The sequence below is a fragment of the Stegastes partitus genome, unplaced genomic scaffold (genome assembly GCF_000690725.1).
Source record: "Stegastes partitus isolate 25-593 unplaced genomic scaffold, Stegastes_partitus-1.0.2 Scaffold1131, whole genome shotgun sequence".
Taxonomy (NCBI): Eukaryota; Metazoa; Chordata; class Actinopteri; family Pomacentridae; genus Stegastes; species Stegastes partitus.
In genome coordinates, this window is record NW_007578862.1 from 86,984 (window position 1) to 105,404 (window position 18,421).

Below are 18,421 nucleotides of genomic sequence, written 5' to 3' on the forward strand. Positions count from 1 at the left end.
AACGAACACAAACCACACTTAAACTGTTCAATTAGAGGAGTGCGTTGTCATCTCCCTGTCAAGGCGTCAGACGAGATTCCTATGAAAGCGGCGAGGTTATTGTCTGCTAAATCAGCAGTGGCAGTTAATCTCTGTCATCACGCTCTGAATTAACATCAAGCACGCACATCACACGCAGCACCGGTGACACTAACAAACACAGAGAGAAATGAATCGCGCCTTTTTCAGCTCCTCCGGTATGTCATCCGTAAGACCTGGATGTTCGCAGACTAAGTTTATAAATAGCCCTCTGATATTTCTCATGTAGGCCACAGTCACTCACACACTGATGTGGGCCAGGGTATTGAATAAATAATGCTTACTGGGGATTACCACTGCAGATGATTTCCTCCTGTATGCTTGTCGCTCGGCTTTAACACAAAGTGTGAGTTTTTTGTGTGTGTGTCTGTGTGTGTGACATATGCAGTATCATGTGGCTAAAGCCAACGCGGGGTCTTCACTTAAAGAAATGATATGGGTGGGGGGGGGATTGGAAGAGGATTGTGTGGTTGCTCATTTTGACTGGTTGCTTTAATCTGATTTTATCGCTTATGATCCAGCATCAAATCACCTCATGAATAAAGAATGAAGAAGGTAACCAACCCAAACATTGCAGGTTATAATCCAGTGGTTAACCACACTCTTGCTCTAATGTGGTTGAACATACGTGCATACCCTACAACTTGCGTGCACGTGCGTCGATTCAATTTAGTTAATCAGCTGACGGTCGAGTATTGATGTGCACAAGCGCACACAGAGCTCGGCAGTGAGTGATGACGAGAATATGACAGTAAGTCACTAGGTGCGGCTGTAACTCATGAATCCAATAGCTTTAATGGACATGTAAAGACCACCGTGGTGGATACAGAGGACTGACTCAGCTGAATGGAGCTGCAGCTCTGTGCAAAGGGTCAGAGCCCTGCTGCTAGAAGTCCACCAGCTTTGTGGTGGAAGAAAAAAAAATCAGGCCAATTTCTATACTTTTCCCCCTATGCAGACGATGAACCAAGTGATAGTATAATCAATATCTGCATGCATGAGCAATGTGCATGCTTGACTGCAAGGATGTATGCTTGTGTGTGTGTGTCTGTATTCTCCCTTTGTGTCCTGGTCCAGACAGTGCAGGGAGAGAAAGCTGGATGTGGGATTTCAAAGATAATCTCCCTACCAGATGGCAAAACATCCCATATTCCTTTTGAGGTTCCACACGTGATCCCCTGTAAGGGCTGGGTATGTATGTGTGTGTGAGGGTGGTGGTGGTTTTATATATTTATATTCTCACACACAATTATTATTGGATCACGTGACACCAGTGCGTATGCTAATAAGAGCTGTAACGTCACATTAATCCAGTGACCTGGTTAAGCCCCCAACTGAAGGAAGTGAGTGTGAGAGGGAAGGGAAGGGAGGGAGGGAGAGCTGCCTGAGCTGGAGGAGCCGAGAGAGGAGAGACAAAGCGCACTCCCTCTCCCTCCCCGTGCTCTCTCACACGCTCATTCACCCTCATGAGCGGCAGAGCGGAGCGCAGCTGAGCGCAGCAGAATGGAAAGCCTTTCCAAAGACGCAGAGAGGGGCGCGTAGGACCGGCGTGGGGACCCCAACTCTCCTTCCATCATATATCCACGGACACGCGTACCGGCTCGCGTGAACCACGTTTGTCAGGCTGGACGGGACGGCGAGAACACCCACTTCACACTCGCGCACACATGCCCACACGCCCACGGAGACGCACACTCTGGAGCGCACCATGGTGGTCCAGGGCGCAGTGACGCCCGGGAGAACCCGCCGGCTGATGCTTAAACTGCCGGTGGGAACTCTGCGGAGGAACAGTGGAGAAAGAGTAAGCTTCGACTCAGTTTCACTTTTCTTCTTTGACTTTGTCTCTATCTATGTGTGTGTGTGTGTGTGGCCGTGTTTTGACGCGCCGTCGTGTGCGTAAGTGGGATTTAAAAAGAGGTTCTTGGCTAATCCAGGGAACCGTATTAGATTTGAGTTGGTGGAAGTGAAGAGCAAAGCTTTTAATCTCTACAGTGGACAATACTTCTCTGTGTTTTTCTTCCTGTCAGTCTGAGTCTGTCAATCTTTGCAGCCTGTCTCTGTCACCGCTAATGTATTCCACCGCCGTCCTCGGCTTCAAGGTTACAGGGAAGTCTCACTGTGGGAGAGCTGCCTTTGAGTGCAGCCTGTTTGCCTGTCACTGTCAGCGCAATTAAACCGACTTGAGACATGAGTTAGTTCCCTTTTTTTTTAACAACCAAAGCCGCACGGAAGCTTCATCTCCATCTCCATTTGCTGAATCCTGTCCTCCTCAGACTTTTACAAGCACAGCTGAAGTCAGTTCCCCTGCTGGACATCAGAAGCTCCAGTGTTTGTGTGTTTGCGTATCTGGTGGGTGTGGACTGTGGGCTGGAGATAATAGTTTCCAGCCAAGCTTAGACGTGGAATGTGTGTTGCAAAAGTTACCCCTTATGTCAGTTTTAAAGACAGGCTGTGACCTGCCAAGTGATTCACCTCTTCTGCTCTTCAGCAAAGTTGTTTACTGCGTGAGAATTCTGTGGAAGAAGAAGAAGTTTGCAGCTGTGAGGGTATCTTTGTGTTCCCCCACCCCATTGTATTCCCTCTGTGATGTATGTCAGAGCTCTTTCATGTTGTAAGTGCACTGGTATTAAGTGAATCAGACTTAAGTAGAGTGTGTGTTCAGGTGATGAGCGAGCCGGGCTTACGTCTCCTCCAAACCCCCCAAAATCATGAGGTGCTTATAGGATAACACGGAATTGAAATTTCCAGCTCCTTTTTTTGAAATCTCAGTCTTCCCACTTGATGTGACTTTGGTTTCATTAACTGAGTGACTCTCTCCTCTTTTGAGAATTCTCAGTCTGTTTGTAGTTCTTCCTTTTGACAGAACACGCAGACGGAGGATACAGTAGTTGCACACAAGCTCGCACACATACTGTACACATCATAAATTACACACTGCAGCTGCAATGCTGGATGAAAACAGCTTTCATTTTAATAAGGCCAGATATGCACACTCCTACCTACGCCACACTCCCTCCGACCCCCCACCTCCCACACTCCCAACACGCTGAGATACATAAAACGCAACCTGGTTCCTTTGCAGAGGATTACTTTTATAGTCGAGTTGACGTAAGAGTCCTCAGAGGAAGTGTCAGACTGTATATTTAGGTCTGATGCTTTCAGGTTCTGGCTGTTCAAAAAAAAAAAAAAAAAAAAGTCCAGGTTGTTTGTTGAGGCGGGTAAATGGATAAACTGTGATATGACTGAATCTGGCTTACCCGGCGCAGTACTATTTGATTGGAGGAAACTTAATATTCACTATCCTTTGGAGGGGAGTAATTGCTACTGGTTGATTGGCCAAACACACACAGGCAGACACACACGAACACACACATTCAAATCACCCTAATTAATCGAGAAAAGCAGATTTTCGCGCACATGAAAGCTTTCTCTCTCTCTCTCCCCCTCTGCTGATTGCATTCCATTTCTCTGCCTCCCATTTTTCTTTGCAACCAGCTGTGTGCAGACAGACTGAAGGGGGGGATTACTTGTTGTGATTTACATAAACTCACTCGCGTTATTGTAATGTTGTGCTGGAAAATTGACTCCATAAATGCGCTCTGGCTTGGTAGTAAACGCATCAGATTTTCAAAAAATACTTATCTATCAAACTGCACAGGAAGGAAACTGTTCAATAAATCGACAAAGCATTTAAAAGTAAACCATCAAAGTGTCTGACTCATTGCTCTCTTCTGAGATGGCAGGTGAACAAAGCTCTGATCTGTGCCGGTTTCTATGCCAGAGGCTCCATGAATGTCGACTGACTCTTGGGTTGGGACTTTTCATGTCCTCACTGAGCTACTGAAATACTTTCACTTCTATACGGCTGCAGCTTTGTCCTGCTCTGACTTGTCATGTTAGATAACTCATTGCATTCACATCTAATCTCCGCCTTATGCAACTGCATGAGCGGCAAACACGCGCACAAAAAATGTATTGACAAAATCTCTATCTACAAGCAGCTGACTGAGCAGAGTGGAAGGTTGGAGAGGGAAATTTATTGCTGCGAGCTTACATCCACTTAAAAGCATTTTGCACACTTGGAAGTCTAATTTTTCTTATCCTTCAGCATTTCCCGGTGAACATGCAGAGGTTATTCGGTGCGCATCCCTACTGGCTAAACGCTTTTCTCCGAACCATTAACATTCAGTAACTTATTTGAGAGATATTTTAAAGCTGGATTGCTACTTTTTTTTATACCTTGCAGATTGCAAACCCCATCTTTTCACGTGTCACTTATCTAATGCAGATGAATCGTCTCACGTCTGTGTCAGTACTTCCTGATGGATGTGGGTTTCTCGTCACAGTTAATTGAGTAATATCTACAGGGAGAACACAGCAATCTTTGTTCACGGTCAACAGCGATGACACATTCGAAGAAAACGTGCTTCGTTAACTGGGGAACAATGGAGGAGACAAATTTGATTACTCCTCTTCTTTGGCCGTGAATCATGCCTTATCTGTATCTTATTTCTACGTCTCGTTAAAAATCTTGTCTTCGTGACATGACGCGTCATGCCTCTCACCCTGTTTCTCTGCCTCTTTGCAGTTTTGAGAAAGCAAAACTGGCAGCACATGGAAGAAGTGTACCACCACCACCCCCCTCGAAAGAAAAGTGCTTATAGATAGTCCTTGCAAAACACCGAGTGTTTACAGCGTGATATGATGAGGATAAATTGCACAGTTGGTGTTGACGGTTTAAAACAGCTTCTTTGAGGGGATGTTTTCCGTTTAGATTACCTCTGCGAGCAGGCTGAATTAGGATTAGCTGCCTCCTTTGTTATCCTGCTATCATGTTAAGCTGCTGAACTCTTTTTTTCCTGTGAAATTAAGAACAAAAACAGAATAAACAAACAAAGAGAAGAGAGAGGGCGCGAGAAAGACTGGCAGGAGTGTTTACGTTTGTGTTTATGAGTTTTTTTTGTCGACATGGAGGGGGGAGCGTACCGAAAAAGAAAAAATCCGATTTTAGGAGACTGGATCGTTCTCCAAGGAAACATGTTGTTGTCAGGGGCACCACAGGGGAGCGAGGTGGGGGGGTTGGATCAGTGTCAGAGGAGGAGAAGTTCACACAGGCACACACATGTACACATCTCCAAACACGCATTCATGAGCAGAATGGGAATGCAAACAGACAATAGCATGACTGTAATTTACCACTATAGGGCTGGGAGCGAGAAGCCGCCAAGCAAGCGGTGAGGTAGGAATACTAATCAATGCCGGTTACCTTTAAACATCCCGTCTGCACCAATCACAGAGAAGGTCAGCGCTGGACTCCGGCATTCTGCGGGTCAGGTTGATGCTCGGCTTGTTTCTCATCAGACTGATCTAATTGTCTCGACATTAGCGTCGGGATTCATCGGAGCGGCTGCAAAGTTGATGAGAAAGTCCAATTGAGGGAGCAAAACCGACATAAGTTTCTGCTGAATTTGTTTACCATCCCTCTGTTGGCAAACATGAGTTGTGAGCTTTAATTTTTGCAGCTCTACTTTGCCTCGCTACATTATTGATTTCCAGGGATCTCAAAACGCCTCCAGGACTGTAGGTGAGAAAGCTGTGGTCAGTCAGCCCAATTAAGGAGACAAAGAGAAGGGGAAAGAGGGGGGGAAAAATGAAAGAGGGGAGAATAACTGGAGCTAAAGGCTCCTGAAGGCCCCTCTTGCACCACACCCTGTTCGGCATGAAAGGGGACCCCCCTTTTCTCCCCAAGGCAGCTCAGGAGGAAGAATGTTATTGAGCAAGTGGGGGAAAGGGGGGCACAGAGAGACTCCCACCGTCTCCTCCACCCCTGCCTCTTTCATCACTCTGTGCTATGATTTTTTTTTTTCCTCTCTTTTATTCCTCGTCCAAAATCAACCCGCAGACCTATAGACACATGGCACAGCTGCGTACAAGTTCAAAGTAAATCAGCGCTGAGAGCACGATCAAACAATGAAGAGATGATCGCCTATTGACTGTCAGTGAAGGCTGAAGGCAGTGAGCTGCTGATAATGTGTTTTCTCTATGGAGACAGTTTGCTAGCAGGGTAGCGATGGTGAGAGTGGACACTGTCCTCTGCCAAAACATCCCCAGTGGATGGATGGATGTGTGTTTGTGTGTTCCCCTCCTCTGCCACCTTCATGCAGAGCTCAGAATGATTTCTTCATTATCTCTGCTGCTCTGTTCTCAGAAATGACTGCATGGGATCCTCTCACGAAAAAGAGAGAGAGAAAGAAAAAGAGGAGTGAGTGAGTTGATGGGAAAGCGTCTGTTAAATTCCATCTCCCCCAAAACAGGATGTGGAGACCCCGAAATGTTCCTTAAATATCCCAGCACAATCTGTGCCCTTTGTTAGACAGAGATAACACGTCTCAATGAGAACGGAGGCAATGTCTGTGACTCACTCATATGAAGGGGTTTATTCATAGTTTGTGTGTGTGTGTGTGTGTGTGTGTGTGTGAGTGTGTGTGTGAATCCTGACAGAAAAAGAGGAATAAAAAGGAGGGTCGGGGAGGGCGGGAAAAAAATAATTTTATTAAAAAAGAGTAGTAAAGACTTTCTTGAAGATGCTGGAACCCGGGGGAGTGTGTGTGTGTGTGTGTGTGTGTGTGTGTGTGTGTGGGCGTGTTCGAGTGACAAAGAGAGACAGAGCGGGAAAGGGTTAGAAAGAGAGAGAGAGAGATGCAGTCTCTTGTTTTCCCGTGGGTGTACTGCAGTAACATAGTAATCCTCATTAATATTTATCTGGCAGGCAAAGTGGAGGGAATGATTAGCTTTAGAGAGAGAGAGAGAGAGAGAGAGAAGGAGAAAAAGGGAGTGAGAGTGTGTGTGAGTTCATGTTTTCTTGAGTGAACACCCCTTTGTGCATGTGTGTCGTACACCAGAACATGTAACACACGAACTAGGTCAAATTCTACACTTAAGAGACTCAAAAGTCCCGATACTTCAAAGGTTTTATGCCATCGTGTGCGTCTGTCTTTGCGTGCACGCTCAGTGTTTTCATTTGAATTATTCCGAGCCACCTATAGGACCAGAGAAGCTCACGGCTACTCCACACACGGTGACATATAGAAGCTTTCATTGCCCCTCTCTCTCTCTCTCTCTCTCTCTCTCTCTCGCCACATTAAGTTATGTTATTGATTTTCCCCCGCTTGCACCTCTAATACAATCACATTAAACCAGACTGATCGGAATTGAATTCCAGACCCGGGTCTATACGCATATGTCACTTACAATCTCCGTCGCCGTGACAGTGGTGTGGCGGCCGTGTGCCGAAAACAAACCGGTAAGAAAATTACACCTGCGAAAGCCAGATGCTCGGGTTATTGACATGTGAAAATTGAAGCAAAAGAAGAGGCAAAGTGCACGACTAGTACCGGTGCCAGCTGCTCTCTCCACTCTAACTGTTTTAGGGAATTTGTGTGGCTCAGCTGAGAACGTTCTTGTGAATTTATAGTGTAGGTGACCCATTTCCCTCCACTGCTCTCTCTTCCTCTCTCTCTCCCTCTCTCTGTCTGACTTGCCTGCACTCTAGTATAACACGCCTGAGTGGAGATCAGAGAGCAGGAGGAAGATTGAGAGATAGCGAAAGAGATGAGGGGAGAGATGAAAGAGGAAGACGTAGAGACAGGAGAAAGTAAGAGGCTGCAAGAGATTACAGAGTGTAGGAGGTGGAGTGGAGAAAGGGAGAGAGTTGGACTTTTTTTTTTGGCATCAACTGCAGGTTTGAGGTTTATTTATCATCCTTGCTATGGTCATGTATGGATGTGGGGAAGAAGCTATCAAATAGATCATCTCACTATATAACCATCCATCCGATCTGACTGTAAAATCCCAAACTCTTTCCCTCTAACTTATCGCTATGGTAATAGCCGACCAGCTGACGCACTGCTCGTGTCTGTTTACATCACAGCGCTCGTCTGACCTTTCCCAGGATTCAGCAGGACATTGCAAACACGCAGAATCATGGGAACCGTCATACCTAACCTCTCGCCTCGCTCCTTAGCACAACAAATATTTACACCCCCTGTAAATTACAGTCCCTGAGCGTCGCCCCCCCTCCTGATTCATTTTGGAAAATTCACACTATAGGAATGCTGCACATTCCTCATGGGTTTCTCAAGACACCAGCGAGAGCATAACATGAGGCCCGGAGGTAGAGGGATGGGAAAGTGGGTGCTTGTGGAACAAAAGGATGTCGGAGCATGTGTTTGGTATAAAGTTAAGTGAATTTAAGAAAAATATTTCATTACTGGATTTGAGAAAGATGCATTGTTGTATTTCTCATTGTGGAAAATCTAAAAAACAACCCACTTAGGACAGTGTAGTATGGATGTTGTGTGCCATGGCTGTAATTTACTTGTGTTTTCCTGTAACAAATAAACGCTACAGTACACACACACTAACTCAGCAGCGACCCCCCTGCATCGATAAACCTCACCATGAATCAGAGCGAGGCTACGAAAGGCCATTTAATCCACCCACAGCCAGACTGAGTTTGATATAAAGGTAAAGAATTACTGTACAGGACAGAGTTATTGAATTTTCTATTGATTAAGTCTCTCCCAGGAAAGACTGAGAGGAAAGTGGTGGAAAAAAAAGACAGTATTTGGTTGTGTAAAACCATCAGACATTTTGTTTTTTTTCCTCTTTAAATGTTATGACTGACGTTAAAAAAAAAAAGATCCTCTGTGACCGAGAAGATCGTTGACAGTCTGCTGGAGGTAGAAAAAAAAAATGTGTGTCTGTGTTCGATTTCAGAGTTGTTTTCACATCACACAACATTGATCATTCAAGCTGTATTTTCTTTTTGTTTTTTTTAGCGGAGCTCTTAAGCCAGAGTTTATGACAGACTGGCAAGGATTTACACAGGCACTGTAGGCTTGGCACAGCTTGTAAATGGGGTTTGCATTGCCTCCATGTGGCCATTGTTGCAAATGGGAGCATGTAAGCAAATGTAAAACAAGAGTCATTCCTATCTCAAGCAAACAGTTAAGTTTGACGTAATGAATTATATTTACATTCTTTGCGCATTCTGTGCAAGAATATTGTGCCGAGTTGGCAGAGAGCACCAGACGGGTTGATTATTCAGGAATTTTTTTTTTTTAAAGATGGGTCAGGCCAGGATACTGCAGCCTGGGAACACTGACTTAGGGGAAAATTGTGTCCTTTTTTAAAAACGTTCTGGCCCAAATCCCGGCGCTGTCAGACAGTAACATGCTCGTGTCTTTGGAGGCCAGATGTTTGAATTTGCAGTTCAGTCTGTGTTCACACAAGCACGCGTAGTATGCATGTGCACGTTCTTCTTCGTAGCTACAGGATGATAAACGTAGATCCTATTCGGCCCGACCAGGTGCGAGAGAGGCTCCCAGAAAACCGAGACGGCGAGAGAGAGAGAATGTGAGAGGACTGTTTGCTCTCCATGTGAGCTGCAGAGTGAGAGTGCATATCGCTTTAAAAACAACTACCAGCCAGGCAGACTAAAAGAGAGCCGGCTGCATTTCCTTAGTGGGAATGTTTGTGTTTGTGGTGCTCAGACCAACGGACAGAGGGTGCATTGCTTCAGTGAGAAGAAAGGAGACAGGAAGAGAGGAGGAGGAGGAAGAAGAAGAAAGAGTCAGCAGGGACCACTGGCTGTGTGGGACTGGGGCAGAAGGACTAGCAGGGTTTGACCTTGAGGAGGCATCAGACCGGTGAATCCCAGAGAGACAGGAGACCTGCAGGGACAGAGACAGGAGAGGAGACAGCCTGCCTCTCTGCGGCCTACCTCTAGAGATGACCCATTTATTATCTACTGGAGCTAAGTGGTACCAAGAGGACGATAAAGGGCTAATCATACCATCTCATTACCTGGGCCTCTGTGGATTTTACCTGTAATGGCTCACTTGTAAAAGTAAAGATTTGTTAACGTGACGCTCGTGAATGACCCGCTGATAAAAAAAAAAAAAACTCCTTACTGGAGGTGTCTTGTGGCAGAGTGCGGGTAGCCGGTGCGGTAATGGAGGCTGTCCTGTTGGGTCTGGATGAGGCGATCTGCACTCGGCAGGGTATGCTGTGGACTCTCACCTCCACGGCCATCCGGCGGCTTCGCGTGCATGCCAGGAACCTTCCTGGGCCTCTGCATCTATTACACCCGCACAGGTGTGTTTCGAGGCCACTTTACCAGGTAGGAAGGCTGCGACTTGAAAACCCCGCAAAACATAAAGCTGGCGTGGACGTGTATACCCGTGAAATCAAACAGGCATCTTGTAGCGGGACTTCACTGCCAAATTTGACGAATGATAAGAGATGCTTTTGCGGGGATGATGCTTGATGATGTCTGTTTACATGCTCTGCTATCTGCTGTAGGACACTATTAATGAGTGATACCGCTCATGTGTGTCATGGCTTGAGGCAGAAGGAGAGAGGGGACAGATGATGGACTGTAAGCCAGGTATGTCCTTCAGGTAGCAGAGCATGTCGTAGACAGGGGCAGGGTTAAACATGACTGATATGTTTCATTAAGCATGAAGGACAGAACTGGGTTAGATGTTGTGGCTTCATTCCTGCCAAGTTCATCTCCTGCCACTGAATGCTGTTTCTTTTTTTTTTGTTGTTGTTGTTGTTGTTGTTGTGTTCAGGATGCACAACAGGAAGTGGCGTTGCTAGGGTCAGTGTTAAAGAGCTGGTAACTACGCTGTCAAGAGTTTCTATGGGCATCCAAAAAGGGGACACAGACACGGTTTTATAGGCTGTCTGCTCACTTTACTGCCTTACACATTTAATCGAGCTCCCTGGTTACTTATGGGATATTAAAAGCGTGGGTTTGCTTCAGTGACACAAACAGTTTCTCCGGTTTGCATTATTTTAACAGTGTTATAAAAAAGCCACAGTGTCTTCTGTGCCTTGTGTCTGTCGAGCTGTGATTCAGCAAAATGCTCCATCAGTATTCACTTCACCACGTCTGAATTGGTACTCTGGGCTTTCATGGAGCCATTAGTATTCCCCAAGCGTTTCACCTGCCCTGTATGCAGCTGGCACCACCAGGACAAACCCAAAAAGGCTCATGGAGAGGCTCGCCAGGCCTGCTGCTAAATGACAAAGAAAAGCACATACTGTACTGCATAGCACAGAGTCATGCCACAGCACTGGTACATACATGAACACAATGACAAGCACTCGCTTTCCTGTCTTTTTGCTCTGGATTCCCTTTTCACTCTCAAGAGAGGAATAAGCTTGATTGTTATTCTAACTTTTGTCTTCAAATGCGGCTTCATGTCGCCCCTAAGTTTAAGCATCCTGAGGGAGGCGGGCGGGGGAACACAATCAGAGGAAGCTGAAATAATTTACCCGGCCTTCCTAAGTCAAACCCATCCTTAACACCCCCTCTTGGCGAAAACACCTTTCACGCAGAGCTCTTTTTAAGGCTTTCTCAAACATCCTCTGGATCAGGGCTTTGATGAGCTACAAACAATGTGTTCCCACCTCCCACCTCCTCCCCCCAGCTTGGCGGAGTGGTACAGCCCAAGGTGGAGCAGTTAACAGTGGAGGGAGTTGCAAAGGCGGAGAAGGAGGGGTCAGTGTGTCAGGCTGCAGGATGGGGATATCCCTGGCTCACTGTACTGCCTCTCTGCCTGGCTTCCTCTATTACTGTTAATGAGATACCCAGCCTCACACAACTGGCACACACACAATGGAGAGAAAGAAGGAGAGAGGGAGCGTAGAGCTAATTCGGAAAAGGTCTTAACTGTGTATTTATATTTTATCAACCTGCTTTCACTTTATTCACTTCTTTTCCATCTTCCTCTTTCCTCCTGAAATTAAAAAAACATTTCTCTCTTACCCAAACCTGCTCTCCCATGCCTCTTTCTTTTTTTTGTGCATTTTTTCCTACTTAAACTGCTTCTTCATTTCATTTTTAACTCTTTCCCTTTGCTCTCCTTTCAAGTCTCCCTGGCAAAGGAATCCATCACCGGCAGTCCAATATGCTCATTCAGGACACCAGCCCAGATATTTTACTGCACTCCAGCGTGTGACACATACTGTATGTCAAGGTGATGATTTTACACTCGCAGCGCCTGGCATGCTGTGCGGAGCAGCGCCCTGTGTGATTGAGCCGTAGTGCTACATTAAACCAGCAGACTGCAAACATTTGTGAAATGCTGTTTGCTCACGCCGACGTGCGCTTGTTTCTGTCACGAGAGAACGCAGCCGTGTGTTCGCTCGTTCGTGCATCAGGCTGAGCAATATTGACTCAACAGCCTCCAGTCACACGTTTTCCTCTGGTGGTGTGACCCTTTAAAGAGGGTTAGTAGCAACAAGCTCGTGAGGGCAGCGCTCTGCTGTGCAGCGTTAGGCAGTATGTGCGAGTAATTGTTTTGTAATTTCTCCTGTTGCTTTCCATCCGCATCGATTTCAGCTGCGCGCGTTGTCTCGTTTTTCTCCTGCCAGCCCCCTTCTTAACACCCCCCACCCCATCCCAAAGGCAGGATATCCTGCATGGGGAAGAAGCAAGAGTGAAGGCTGTAGCAAACACAGGTGGCCGGAGTTCCCCTGAGTTGCAGGAATTTTGCATTCACCTGCAGTCATCACTGTAAAGCAACTCGCAAGACTTATTACGAGCCATCATTATGCTTTTAAGAATGCGAAGTGACTTATTCTCAGCGTGCTCCGCATCCCTGTAGATGTTCTCCGACTTGACAAGATAAACATCCCAGATAGACTCGGGTTTATTTCCTGTTACAGCGCTGGCAAATAAAAGCTGACAGGAAGCCGGTTCTCCGAGGTGGCGAATAAACTTCAATCCGAGCTGTTTCCTAGCAACGCGATCACACGGAAAAGTTGTATACATATTTTAAATCCCACATTATAACACATTTATCATACATATTCATTCCACCTCGCTGCTGTGTTGCAGGCTTTAATGCATCATGTTTAGGGCCGAGAGCCAGACCAGTTTACTCCCACTGAACTCATCTGGTCCTGTTTCCTGTGAGGGAAAAGCTCTGTCGTGGATCATATTCCTTTATGACTGATGAATTCCGTTATGATACGAACCAGAGGCAATGCAGCACATCCCTACAATAACTAAGATACACAATCTTTCCTCTGTCTCAGTTCATTTGTATCTGTTCGGATATTTCTTGTGGTCCGATAAGCTGCGGGCGCTCAGTCAAACCGCGGTGTTTTCAAGCAAGTGGATTTCTGGAAAGACGAGTCCGCCGCGATTGCCAGCAGCGTCCCTGAATCAGGTCACGGTTGTACTCGGTTCACTTTATTAGGTCTCTCTGACTCTCATGTTCAATTTATCTTCCATTTGTTCTGATATTCCACCAAAACAGATGTCAGTAAATAACCTCATGACCTGCAGGCAAATATCCAGATTGGGAAATCTGTGTGTCCTTGCTAATTCCTAACCTTGTTCTGTTTTTTTATCCCCCTCCTGTTTTCCAGCCAAGTAGTTATTGGATAGAGGATGAAGCTGAACTTGTGACTTCCTACTGAGGAATTTTGATCACTATTGCTGTCTGGCAGCAATCTTTGTTCTCAATGCCAAAGTCAGGATCTGTATGTGAGAAAATCTTTTCCCAGAACCAGCAGAGAGAAGCTTGGTGAAGGGGTTGGGCTAGAGGGCCAGAGCAGACATTGTCCCTTTTTTTTTTTTTTTTTTTCCAATGCTTTGTTTATTTTTTTGGGTAATTTTCAAATTTGTTGGCAACTAGCTGGAGGCATGTTTGTGTGTGATATCCCTACGTAAGCGCTCACACGAACACCCACGCACACACAAACACCCCTCTGTAGAATGTGTTGGTGGTTGAAGCCGTTTACAGTGTCTCCCTGGGGAGAAGGTCTTATTTGCATAGTTCGTCTGGAAAACATTTCCACCGCTCCATTCCCAGGTTTATCAAATACCCAGTGTGTGAGTGTAAAGTGTGTGTATGTGTGTGAAACAGGAGAGAGGGGGGCAAGGCTTGTTGGTGTTTGAATGTAAGAAAAAAAAATTCTCATGTGGAGATTCATCGGCAGTTGAACCGTAGAATTTCCGTGTCACTCCATAAATCATAAATCATGATCAAAGTTTAATATGCCATTTGGTTTTTTGTGTATATTTTGAATGAGTCTTCCGCTGATTCGCAGCCTTGTTGCATGTTAACTATTTAACGCACAACACTCCTCCATGTATACGACCATGTGCGATGTTATCAGTTCGTTACTGCGCGCTATAAGCTTCTTAGCCATGCCGGAATCTAATTTCTCTGGTAATGTGAGAATATGTCACACGACTTGATAGGATGGCCACTCTCTTGATTAATTACAGGCGTTTGCATGCTCGCACACTCACTTCCTCTCACGCGTACCATGCAGTCATCCCGAAGGACTAATCTCTTGCTCTGGTTTGAGGCATGGTATGGAATGAAAACAGGATGGTAGTTCTGCTTTGTCCAAGGGGAAACATTTATTACTGCTGCATGAAACTGACAAATCAAAGCACTGCAGACAGTGTTTTTGATTTCATATTCCGAGATTGCCAAATGTGAACACTTTCCCAGATTTCGGTTGCCATGTTGGAGCATATTCAGATGTTAAACATGATAAAATACACGAGTTGCAATATCTGGTCAGTGTTTTATGGGCCAAGGTTGAGCGGCCTACATGATAAATCTGGCTGGTAGCCCTTTAAATCCTCTAAGTGTGTCTGAATTGTGGCCAGAGCCGCAACGGAGTGGCCAGAGCAGACATGATATATAAGGTTTTTGGAGGTGGTCCCCCTTCTATTGAGCAGAGTGATAGGTTTAACTGTGGCATTAGTGTTGGGGGATATAAGAGCTTATAATGTTTTAAGTTCAGAGGTTAGGGGTTCAGTATAGAATGGTAATCCTGAAGGATTACTACGGGAATCTGGTGAATATCTGAGGAAATCCCTCGCAGGGACTCACAGATCCTCTATTTGTATGCACAGTTTATCCTCTGCTAGTGAGTCCACATGTGTTTACCGAACAGCGGTTTAAAGTTTTGCGTGCACTTTTCAAGATGAGCGATGGAATATCGTTATTTCCCCGAGGCTAAATATTCGCAGCTAACTTACTGGATCTGTCACATTAGCGGTGAGGGTGGAAAACATGATGCACAAATGTTTGGACAAAGCGAAGCTGAGCCATTTGATTTCCCGTGGTCCTTTCAGAAAGTCGTGGTCAGTAATATGAAGTGCTTAATTTGTCATATCAGTCATCATTTTGAGGTAATTTAGAACATCAAATGCTTCCAAACTGTCCGTCTGTCAGCATGTACTCCTCAAGGCTAAATGATCAGAGAGATGTAATGTGTGCTCGCTCACACAGCCTTGAAACCTTGCACTGCCTGGATTTTCTTTTTTTTTTTTAAAGCCTGTCCTGAGCCGTAAAATACAGAACAAGCTTTTGACAAATAATTCCATCACTTAATGTAAAAAAATGGACCCGGTTCTCATCTGGACCTTCGGCAGCTGCGTGATTGATCAGGTGTTTTCATTTATTGAGAAAAAGCCATCCACCTCCTACCGTCAGATTCTGGCTCTCCTCGAGGCCAAATGGAAGACATTCAATACCTTTACTGTGACGGGATTCCCTTTGGACAAGAGGAATTGCACCCACACTCACACACACACACACACACACAGAGACCACATACACTTGCCAAAGGGCTCTCCCTGCAGATGAGCCGGGTCATTTTTCATTACACTGGCTCAGAGGAATCAAGTGTGTAGTAATGGAGCACAGCCGCAATGAACCAAAGCTACAGATTGATAAATCCTGACTGTAGAGCGTCGGGGAGGCAGACCAGACAAGCTGCAGGACAGAGCTTGTGGAGCGGCTAAAAGCTCTTTTTCAATCCTCTATTTGTCATTAGAATACCTTCAACTAGATCTTGGGTGAAGATGAAAGCAGGTGTTCACCCAGTCACCTCTTATTTTTTAATCGATTCTGCTCTCTTTATATTGTTGCCTCATTTCCAGTTTATTCCCACTTTTTTTTGTCTTATTTACCTTTTTCCGACTCTTCCTCTGTGAATTCCTTGCTTCACCATCTTCCCCGCTGAAGCACATGTTTGTTTCTCCTCCGTATACCTGTAACCGATCGCGCACATAAACCCTCTTACATCATCTGAGCCGGTATATCCTGAGGGGGGAGCTGGGTTAGGTAGGAAGGAGGTGTGGCAGGTGGAGTGAAAAGTAGGGGTTCTGTCTCTGTGAAATTTCAAGTATATGTTTACTTCTTCGAGCGAAAGGTTTCCCTCGCCTTTGCCATCTTGTGATCACGACGCCGCCATCAGCCGGATTGAACCACTTTGTCAGGAAAGCCCTCACTGCGTGTCTTTTTGCTTTAAGTCTGCACCCCTGAGTCGTACCTTTGCCTGTCACATTGTCTTAGCGTTGTGTAGCGGCGCCTCCTCCTCTAAATGCCCTACATTTCTGGCAGAGTCGGCGCGGCTGAGGCGGCTAGATCTCCCAGAAAGTTGCCATGACAACTTTTATTTGCATCTCAGTCTGGCGAGCGTGGGGCATTGAGGCTGGTCAAACATTCATGTGCTCGTGCGTCGACAATGCGGGATGTTTCGATGCCACTCACCTAAAGAAGTGAATGGTTTCAAGGGTTATTATGTAGGTGGAAGCTCACCCAGCTCCTGTAAAGCCAGTGCTTTGGGTGATGTTGTTTTTTTTTGTCTGTCTCCCTAATTAGCCTGGAGGGTCTTTGGACCTACATGCATTACCACACACACACACACACACACACAAGGACGAAATCAGCAAAGGGAAAAGAGGATTTGGGCACTTTTTTTTTTTTTTTTACCCCAAGCTCTCCTCCACCCTGCTGTTCTGGTCTCAGGGTACATGTTTAATAGGCTAGTAGAATACATTAGGGCTGTGACACAGACACACACACACACAACACACACACACACACACACACACACACACACACACACAGGAGTTTGTAGACAGCGCTGCTTAATATTCAGCATGCTAAATGATTAGAGTGTTTGGTATTCTATCCAGTTACAGGACAGGGGATGGAGGCCACGGGAGTTCAATCGCTCTGCAGCACACAGTGCCCTTGAGTTTAGGCCACAAGCTGTGTGTAAGTGAATTTGTCTGTGTGTGTGTGTGTGTGTGTGTGTGCATGAGAGAGTTGTGCGCACGCTGTTTATTTGCTTATGAGAAACTGAAGGAAAGACAGAAAACGCAAGAGAGGCAAAGAGAGGTCAAGGAGGAAGATTCATCAATCAACATAGTTCAGTGGGTTTATAAGCTGAAAGAAAGTACACACACGCACACACACAAACACACACAGATACACACTCATCGCATACATTTATATATAGGACAGTGTTAGCAGTGCAGAACCAAACACCCCGCTCTACGTCACGCCGTCTTTCTGCATGCATTGCCAGCAGTATCAGTGAACACAGGGTCACTGGGGTCTACAGTGATTTCTCACAGTGTAAATTATTGATGAAGAGAGAAGGTGTAGGGGTAAAGGATCCTTCCCCTGCGAGTGACTCTCGTTGACAGTCCACATCCTTGCAGATCAGCCCCCCTCATGGTCGCGAAGGCTGTGTTTCATTGAGATAAAAGACATGACATCACTCCTACCTATTTGTCCTGACCCTCAGTGCTTGTCGGCACTCTGGCTGGCCCCTCTGTCGCTTTGTTCTCTATCTGTCCTCAGAAGATGCTTTAATTACTGAAACAACTCAGATCCATTTCATCCGAAACGCAGAGCAGATGTGTGGCGCTCACACCAAAATATACACACACACGACCATTGTGCGCATAGTGGCTTTATCAACCAAGTGCCCGCTTTGGGCTGGAATTTAAGGAATGTCCAATCCATGTCAGTAAAGGGCAAAGCTGACCAGGAAAAGTAATCTGATAGTGAGAACAGACATGGACAGAGAGAAAATTAGAAACTGTGGAAGAAATGCGGCTTGTCCGTCCTTAGTGGAATAATCCCTTTTGACTATTTTCAGTGCAGCTCATCCTCATGGAAAAGCAAAACAGCCTAAGAGACGTCAAACACAAACACGTACAAATTGTAGATAGCATGCAAGAACGTGGCCTGCACGCACACTAACCACGGTGGCCAGCGGTGCTTTGCACTCAAACTGACACACTGTGGCGCTGTATCATCGCACTGTGCACATCAGATGCTTTAAGTTGCTTGGATGTCATCACAGGGGACATTTGCTGCGGTCTTTTTGTAGAATTTTCTGTTTTAAATATAACTTCAGACTCTATACGAGTGCCCGTGCACACGTGTACATCAACACGACCCAGTTTTTTTTTTCAGCTGCATAGATTTAGCATCAG

The 18,421-nt window shown here is 45.8% G+C and overlaps 1 protein-coding gene across 6 annotated transcripts in view; it reads left to right on the forward strand.

Annotated features, from left to right (window-relative positions):
- frmd4a (FERM domain containing 4A) overlaps positions 1-18,421 on the forward strand; it is a 64,995-nt gene that overhangs the window by 7,048 nt on the left and 39,526 nt on the right. For 2 of the 6 annotated variants that reach the window (XM_008296485.1, XM_008296488.1), the window contains exon 1: positions 1,554-1,879. The exons of 1 other annotated variant lie outside the window; for it this stretch is intronic. In XM_008296485.1, the coding sequence (XP_008294707.1) occupies positions 1,787-1,879 (93 nt within the window). In that variant the 5' untranslated portion in view covers positions 1,554-1,786. Of the gene's footprint in view, positions 1-1,553; positions 1,880-18,421 lie in introns of those variants that run through there. 3 more of the 6 variants (XM_008296483.1, XM_008296482.1, XM_008296481.1) reach the window with 2 other exon arrangements.